General features: G+C 40.6%; 1 protein-coding gene across 3 annotated transcripts; it reads left to right on the top strand.

Annotated features, from left to right (window-relative positions):
- The first annotated feature begins 463 nt into the window (after positions 1–463).
- Positions 464–8,933, top strand: LOC109903139 (protein odd-skipped-related 1). Of its 3 annotated transcripts, XM_031788441.1 has the most exons (4): positions 473–722; positions 963–1,058; positions 6,341–7,081; positions 8,033–8,933. In XM_031788441.1, exons 3-4 carry the CDS (start codon positions 6,381–6,383, stop codon positions 8,163–8,165), a joined length of 834 nt encoding a protein of 277 aa, XP_031644301.1. In that variant the 5' UTR covers positions 473–722; positions 963–1,058; positions 6,341–6,380; the 3' UTR covers positions 8,166–8,933. The 3 variants fall into 3 exon arrangements, with proteins under 3 accessions (XP_020355357.1, XP_031644301.1, XP_020355358.1); XM_020499768.2 differs by lacking the exon at positions 963–1,058 and having other exon boundaries at positions 464–722; XM_020499769.2 differs by lacking the exons at positions 473–722; positions 963–1,058 and adding an exon at positions 4,592–4,700 and having other exon boundaries at positions 8,033–8,919.
- Positions 8,934–9,146: the final 213 nt, after the last annotated feature.

Here is a 9,146-nt window from a genome sequence, read left to right as displayed (position 1 = left end):
TAAAACTAGGATGATGCTGATAATAACAATAATATTAATATAATGTAGATAATATCTTAATAATTATATAAATGACATGCCTGTTTATAAAGTCTATAGGCCTAGACGCTGGTTAAAAATAAACCATTTTCAGTTATGGGCTAGACAAAATGGCAAATTGATACTTTGATTCGTTTGTAAATAGGAAAATGCTGTATGCATTAAGCTCATTAAGGCCATACACCAACGTTTTGTTTAAGTTCTTTAAGAAAAAGATATCACTTTTGACACTGTGCTGCAGCTATGTTCGCCCGTACAACTATGTTCGCCCCCCCACCACTTTGTGGCATAAAGTAAGCCTACTTCCAAAAAAAAGGGGAATTGAGTTTACAGTAAAGAGCTATCTCAAATTCGAATGGGGGCTGACTAAATGACGCGCATGTGCGAGTAAAGGGTTTGGTTGCAATAAAGAGGCGGTTTGAGTGCAGACCGCAGGGCAGTAACAGAAGGCGTCTTCCCCAGAGTCACTATAGAAGTCCTGCACACAACTATTTAGGACAGCTGTGAACTACACGCGCTTACATTCTGAGCTCGGTGTGAACATGCGGGGCAAGTTGTCTTGCGAAGTCAAAAACTCTCTCTGAACTACTTGAAACTTTTTTCCAAGGCGTTTTGCATCGGACCGTTCCCAAGTTTTTAACTCCAGGACCCCTCCGGATCCAAGGACCGACCAATCTGAGCTGGTAACTATTTCCTTGTATTACATTTTGTCTGTAATTTTTCTATGAGCCATCTGTCAGAATATGACGTTTAAAAGTTGTTTATGTTCAGGCTTCTTCGGGGGGAATGAACAAAGCTGTCAACTTTAGCGCAACTGGTCTGAGCTGAGTTCTAGTAACATAACTGTTCCATTAAAAGTAAATATAGGTGTTATTACAATATCCCCTAATATTCCGTTTGACTTTTGGCATGTTTTAACGCAGGAACTAGAAGTAAACATCGTCGACAGTGTCTCGAGCTTGCATGGAGTCAGTTCTGGGTGCCTTCTGAGTTAGATGCGCCAGGCGAGTGTGAAACAGGTGGGATATTTCACGTGTTATATGGGATCCTTAGGTAAGGGGTTATGGTTAAGGATAAGGGCAGGGGTTAAGGTTAGGGTATAAACGTCCCAAGCACTCTGGATAGCACTGACCGATCTTTCAGAAGTAAACGCATTCCAGCACGATGTGAAGTTGATGGAGTAAAATCAACAAGGATCTATGTGAAAATAAAGAAATAATTCCATGCAAAACATACATTTCGTTGAATTGAATTATACATTACATGGTCTGAGTCAACATAAGAAAGATTCCTGTGTTTGATGACGAGGATGGCCATTGATTGAGGGTTTTCCCCCAATTTAATTGATCCAAACCAGTATGAAAGTCGTAGTGAATGCATGTTTCTGTTGTCTATAATGTATGATATTTTTTCCATTAATTTGTGGCATAAGGTAAGCCTACTTCCAAATATTAGTAATATATTGATTTAATCAAATATAGCTGGAATGGTTAGGATGATTATGACCATAAGGCTATCGTTGTTATTTGTTTTAGCAGTCTCTTATAGTACTTACTTCAACGAATTTCAATAGGCCATCAAAAAACAAAAGCTAGTGTCGGCGTACATTTCATAATTTATTTTGATATCTATCAACTTTAAGCTGTCTTAGTTGTAGGGGAATTTCATGCTATTAATAATCACATATTTAGAGTTAAACCACTGTGATGGAATATAACGAAAGTCGTCATTTTATTGTAGGCTACTTTACATGGATAAGCGTTATAGTTTTTTACTTGAACACACGATCTATCAGTGTTTTCTGCTGTAGGAATCTATACATCTCATATTAAAACACGGTATTTTGTCTGGAATTACAATCATCTGAATTAAAACAGTGACCACATGTTTGTGCTAATTGCTATGAACAAATTCACGGGTTTATGGTATGAAATATGATTTGGAACAATTGTCTTAAATTGGGATCATTCTTAGGCCTATTCATTTTTTTATTGTTATTTTCAGAGAGCTTTTTCCCACGTTGCTTAGGTGCACACATCAGTTGCTTTATTTAATTTTATTGCGCTCAAGTGCCCATATCCTCTCATGTTCTGCATCAACACACGGCTAAAAACATGCGCATTCGCGGTAATTGCTGCACAATTAACCAAATGATCTGCATTAACATAAGAACTCTGAAGTTGCTCTCCAAAACCCATTGGGCACAGACGTCAATTCAACATCTATTCCCCGTGGTTGAACGTAATTTCATTGAAATTACGTGGAAACAACGTTGATTCAACCAGTGTGTGCCCAGCGAGTACACACACGGTCACCATTCCATCTATAAGAATTGAACACTATATGTTTCTAAGAAATATACGTTGTAGTCTACTTTAATCCACTTTTAAACAGGAGAGCTAATAAAAATGAAATCATCCAAGTTTGCATGCAGTTTGGTTTACCAAAAAGATATGTAGGCATATGACAGAAAGCCTATCTTAGCCACAGTAGTGAGGTTAGGGTTATAAGGCAAATTGACAATATGGATTTAGTTTGACTGAGTCGTAGCCTGTAGTTTCCCGAGTGTATTTGCTCCCGAGTGGCGCAGCAGTCTTAGGCACTGCATCTCAGTGCTAGAGGCGTAACTACAGACCCTGGTTCGATCCTGGCTGCATCACATCCGTCCGTGATTGGGAGTCCCATAGGCACAATTGGCCCAGCGTCGTCCGGGTTAGGGTTTGGCCGGGGTAGGCCATAATTGTAAATAAGAATTTGTTCTTTACTGACTTGCCTAGTTAAATAAAGGTTCAATAAAAAATATATAATAATGAATAACAAAAAATATTCCCACATTCTTTAATCCTAAACTAGTGGATTACAATGTAATGCTTACTGTAGCCTATATTCGTCTCTTTGTTTATGTACAACCTGAAAGATGCAAGCTCCCTCTAAATCCTGAAATTACATGTAGGCCTAATGTTATAGGTAAGGCCCATGTCTGTCGGCTACAAGAGCGCGCATATATGGATACAACAAAGTGAGCCCATTAACTATTTCATCACCTCAGTTTAAATACACTTGTGGCAAGGAAAAGCTGCGCTGATTTTCATCCATTTTGGCGTGTGGGGACCGAAATGGGAATGCTGATTTGATTTTTCTTGTCAACACCAATGCAAAATTCTCCTAATTAGCCAACAACGTCTTGGCAATATGTAATTTAGGTTTACCTCGGGTCACCTTTAATCCATAGGATGTGGGATCTTGTTTTGAACTGTCCTAGTAGTCTAACCTCTACATATTTAGAATTAGAGTAGAGAGCACATGTCTGAAACATACTAACAATAATATACCTGCGTGATATGTGTGTGGGACAATTCGATCATGCTTTGCGTTATCTTGCATGTTCAAATCTCACAACACGTCCGCTTTCGGCCGAGGCGCGGAATTTAACAGTTGGCCAGTCACGAACAACGGGGAATGGGACGTAGCAGTGTTCAGCTTGATTGTTGAGTCGTTGAGATGGTATGTAGACATCAAAGGGTTATTAAGGATACGAGACGGCTCGGGAGCAACCGCTGATCTCCCCTAATGACCTCTAAGTAAAAGTCAATTACTTCTGCGTCATGATCAGAAAGGAGAAATCCCCGGGGGACGTTTGAACTTCGGTAATTCTAATTAGGACTATTTCACTCTTATTTACTGCAGCGCAACCATGGCTCTCACTCACTCCCCACTTTTATTTATTAACATTTTAGGCCTATGTTCACCAATATGATCAAGGGGTCCTTTTCTCTAATATGCCTATCTATATCCATGGAGACTATTATTATCTATATCTTGATTAGGCCATATCTTGTGGTTTCCTTATGTTATTATGACACAGTATGTATGACTAAAGTAGATAACCCATGACCACTTTTAACAATAATATTAATAATATCAACCAGTAATAGAATTATGACGAAGTCAATATTTGCAGAGCAGTAAAAAAAAGGGGGGATTACACACAAATCCATATGACTAACAAAATCAAACAAAGCAAATGGCATGGCTTAGGGGTAAATGCTTTTTTGGTGGAAAGCTAAATCATATCACAATGGTGCGGCATGCCAGCTCTGTTTAGACTAAGACAGAAAAGACACTGGATAACTGTGTCATATCCTGACCATCAAATAGGCACAGAAACAAAGGCATTATTGTGCTTTGTTATTTCCTCTTATCAAAACCTGTTTAAACAGATTCACAGACAGGGCTATACATTAAAAACATTAATTGGTAGCACTGGTGCTCCCAATTTAAAACACTTAAGAGCACCACATAAAACATAAAATTTTTACAGCCTTTATTGGGCCTATATGAATTTGAGGTACTTTTGAAGTACATGGTGTCCACTAGAAACTCATATATAACCCTGTAAAGACGTTTGTTAGTTTTAAAAGCTTTTTTTTTTTTTTTTTCATGAGCAAGACTTCACCACATAATTCTACATGTAGCTAAGGTGTTTTGTGGTTGTCGAATCAGTATTTTTGAAAAACGAAATGTGCACGAAAATTAAGTAGCATGTGTCTGCTTGCTGGCTGAACCAGCCTCAAATGAATCCATATGAAATGAAAGCTGTGCTAACAACGTCAGTTCACACACTCAATGCTGTAGTGAAATTATAGCTAATAACAGCACACGTGAGTTTTTCATGATAAGACTGTTTCTGTTCTGCCGAGATTTAATTCACCAATTTGTAGCTGCTTTAGCTGCTTTAGCTGTGACATTATCGTGTTTTGCCAACTGTTACAAAGTAGGCACAGTGCCAGCTGTCAGAGTCAAATACCTGCTGATTTCTAAGAACAGTCCCATAACTTTGGTGCCGTACAACTTCATCAACAAGCTGGCAAACTAGCTATCGTATTGGCCATTCAAAACATGATATCACTAGGCTGCTAGCTGGAGCAAATTTACTCAGCTGATCAAGCATGGTTTGCCGTAGTAGCCAGTGCGTCATACCTACTGTTAGGCGGATGATCTAAATCCTGATTTAGTTCCATGTTTGGTTAGACAAATGGCACCTGGCAATTGCGTGTCGTGTAAGAATGACGCCATCTGACGTGAGACTATGCATTGATCTCCTGAAGAAGCTGTCCCTTTACCATTGTTTATGTACCCCCAAATGTTTGGATACACTGGTAAAGTTACCAGGTTGTTAGCTAGCTAGCTAATGAAGCAATGTTAGTAAACAAGGTGTTAACGGCCCTTGACATGATTTATTAATGTAAAATATGGCCTGCCAATGGAGATGCATCCAGCTGCAGCTGGGGAAAAACGTAGTGCTGGTAATATACTGTAGTCACAACTTTTCAATGGTTTGGGCTAGGGACAAGCGGTTTTATCTGTAGTAATGGCGCAACATCCACGCTCACTTTTATTTATCCAGGGCACTCGGAAACAGCGGTACAGCTAAGCCTCATCATTACGACAATTATAATCTAGTCGCACTGGTGCAAAATATTTAGGAGCATTAGAGTCCTGCTCACGGAGGCATTTCACCTCAGTGAATGGTGTCATTCTATTTACCCTGTCTTAACAGCCCCAGGCATGTTTTCTGGGAATGGGAAACACCCACACCAAACGCACACCAGTGTCTGTGTGTCAGCACTGGGAGTGCAGTGCACACCTTCTCTTCTCTGACCTGTACACATGTGCCACACACGTGCATGTGTGTACACACACAAACCCACACATGCAGGCTGTCTTCACTCATCGTGTGCCTTGAGGACAATACGTGATTCATAGTGTGTGTGTGTGTGTGTGTGTGTGTGTGTGTGTGTGTGTGTGTGTGTATCGGACCATGTGTTGAGCTGGTAGCTCCTGTTGCACGGAGGTCTGGTTCAGACAGCTCTTATCACTGTCTTCCCCTTTGTCTCAGCGGTAAAGGGATACATTCACATGCATCACCTTAATCCACTGATATGAGGCCTCTTGAAAAGCAACTAGATAATCAAGCCGGGCCGCTTGTGTATTGGCTTGGCATTGTGGTTGTGCTAGGGTGTGGGGGAAATACGCCAGGATGACTCAAAAAGAGGGGGTAGCAGGAAATAGTTAGAAATGTTATTTGAGACTCATTAAATATCACAATTATGCTTCCTGGTTCGTGATGAAAAAGTATGATCATTATTGTCCTTATTTGTATTTTTAATATAGTAGAAGATACTGTTGTTAACAATGTATCATTGGTTTGTAAAACAATAACACATGAGTTATACTGTATGTGTACAGTTCTGTTGTGTTGTCAATATGACCTGACTTTTTTATGGTGTTGCTTTTCCAGAGAGAATCCCGTGATCTGGTGATCAGTAGCGACACCAACCATGGGCAGCAAGACTCTTCCAGCCCCGGTTCCCCTCCACCCCTCCCTGCAACTCGCCAACTACTCCTTTCTCCAGACCTCCAATGGCTTCCAGCTACCCACGGACCAGGTCCCTGGCATCTATAGCTTCAGCGCCCTGCATGCCGTCCACCTCCATCAGTGGACCCTGGGCTACCCTCCCTTCGCTCTTCCCCGCTGCACTTTCTCCAAGCTCCCAGCCCTGATGGACGGCCGCTTCCCAGGCATACCTTCCATCCCCATCTTTCCCCACCTGGTCCAGTCCAAGGACCAGGCCGCTGCGGCCGACGCCGCAGCTACCGCCATGGGTCTCTTCCAGGGCTCCAAGAACAAGCTTCAGCCACGCTTCGACTTCGCCAACTTGGCTGCTGCAGCCACCCAGGAAGACCCACTGAAGGCAGAGGACTTGAGCATAATGGGGGCAGTCGCCACCACTTCCCCTCGCCATGGCGGGCTAGGCTGTCTCATGGACATAGCCAAGCTGTCATCGCCCGAGCGCAAGCCCAGCCGCGGCCGCCTGCCCTCCAAGACCAAGAAGGAGTTTGTGTGCAAGTTCTGCGGCCGCCACTTCACCAAGTCCTACAACCTGCTTATCCACGAGCGGACGCACACGGACGAGAGGCCGTACACCTGTGACATCTGCCACAAGGCCTTCCGGAGGCAGGACCACCTCCGAGACCATAGGTGAGACCTGCACTTTTCTATTACAATGAAGCTCAATTTAATGAACGAGGAGTATGGAGATAGATGGCTGCGAAAATGTTGTAAATTAATGAATAATATTTTATTGGAATCTTTATAAATTGGCCACAGAACCTTCTACATAAGAACAGCATAGGATATTAATACAACATATGAGTAATTGCTCCCTAAATTGTCGTATACACTACTGATTAATCAGTAGTGTCTCTGACAGGGCGGCAGGTTAGCTTAGTGGTTAGAGCGTTGGACTAGTAAACGAAAGGTTGCATGTTCGAATCCCCGAGCTGACAAGGTACAAATCTGTCGCCAACTTGGCGGTACAAAGGTACAAATCTGTCGTTCTGCCCCTGAACAGGCAGTTAACCCACTGTTCCTAGGCCGTCATTGAAAATAAGAATTTGTTCTTAACTGACTTGCCTAGTAAAATAAAGGTAAAATAAAAAAAACTGCGTAATGCATCAGGGTTGAGTCCAATTCCATTTGAATTCATTCTAATTCAAGACATGGAATAGCCCTGAATGGAATTTGCCCCAACCATATCATGCATTGGACCGTTAATCCATTTAGAGGGATAGGCCACTAACATGATCAGTATGTGAAAAAATCCAGTAACAATCCACTATGTGAATTAAATCGGGTAAAAACCTGGTTAAGTAGTGTGAAAAGCTGCAACAAAGGCATGAAGTGATATCATGTGCATATTAAAGAGTTTAGCGGGGGCAATCTAAAGCTAATACATCGGAATGCCTTTGAATTGACATTGGCACTGTTGATATTGATTTGAATTATAGCTGTAAGTGATATAAACAACATCAACATTTTGCATACGTGTTGAGTATGAGAGTCATACGTTCTAATTCATACCTTTTAGAACAATATATCACCATAACGTTAACCTCCTGTTTGTTCTTTTTGTTCTGTTCTGCCCTGCAGGTATATCCATTCCAAGGAGAAACCTTTCAAGTGCCAGGAGTGTGGAAAGGGATTTTGTCAGTCCAGAACTCTAGCTGTCCATAAAACGTTGCACATGCAGGTCAAAGAACTAAAGCCATCCAAGATGAAGTGATATCAATAACTAAAAAAGAGGAATAGGGGACACTGGAAAGAATAAAAGCAAATCATTTTTTTTAAAGCAAATTTAGTCATTTAGCAGACGCTCATATCCAGAGTGATTTACAGGAGCAATTAGGTTTAAGTGCCTTGCTCAAGGGCACATCAACAGCTTTAACATAGAACATCTCTGAACTTGAACTGAACTGAAGTGTTCTGACTGAAAAAGTGAAATGTTCACCAACATCTTGAGCTCATCGTGGGGAACGATTCTTCACAGATATTTGAAAATCCTGGATCTCTATGATGTATCCAGACAATTTCCAGGAGCACCTTGGACTATAAACTAAAGTTGTTTTTCCACGTTTAGTTAAGAGATAATTGGGCTAAAGGACTTAAGAGTCTGTGTATTGGTTGGGCATGATGAAACCCAGTACATCATGGATGTATGGAATGTGATCCAGATCTTTCTGACAAACTTGACCTCTCAGACATTCCGAGAGACTCTCACTTTTGATCCCCACATTGTTTAAGGGACATTACGTGTCTAACGCAGTCTTTTTAAAATTTGCTCATTTGGTTAAAGCCATGTCAGCATATCTGCCTTATTCCTCTTTCGAAGCTCACATTCCAATGTTATTTTTGTACAGATATCTTTTTGTATAATTGTATTTTTGCACTTTAACCTGATTATTGATTATTTACATATATCACTGGATTCCTTAAACTTATTTTTTTTAAATAAATAGTCATTTTCTAAACAAAATAAATATTGTATAATTGATTCTGGTTTGTTGTGAGAAAAATACTATCAAATACTTTGCCCTTTTAATTTCCATAACATCTTTTGAGGTATTTCAATGGAAATCAGTTGCAAACATGTTTTGTTTACCAATTTCCTGTAGTTGACACATTCATTTAATTGGGATTTCCTTGTTTCTGAAGTAGATTCCCTTGAATTGAAACAACTAATAGGCACATTACATAAAGAGTATAG

This window comes from Oncorhynchus kisutch, linkage group LG14 (genome assembly GCF_002021735.2).
Source record: "Oncorhynchus kisutch isolate 150728-3 linkage group LG14, Okis_V2, whole genome shotgun sequence".
In the NCBI taxonomy this organism is placed as follows: domain Eukaryota; kingdom Metazoa; phylum Chordata; class Actinopteri; order Salmoniformes; family Salmonidae; genus Oncorhynchus; species Oncorhynchus kisutch.
Note: the sequence above shows the minus strand (reverse complement) of the source record. Positions and strands in the feature narration are given on the sequence as shown.

Bases quoted from the DNA above. Each gene is read 5' to 3' on its own strand.
- LOC109903139 (XM_020499768.2), top strand. From the start codon at position 6,381: ATGGGCAGCAAGACTCTTCCAGCCCCGGTTCCCCTCCACCCCTCCCTG. The intron at 7,082-8,032 runs GTGAGACCTGCA...TCTGCCCTGCAG, and splicing joins GACCACCTCCGAGACCATAG to GTATATCCATTCCAAGGAGA.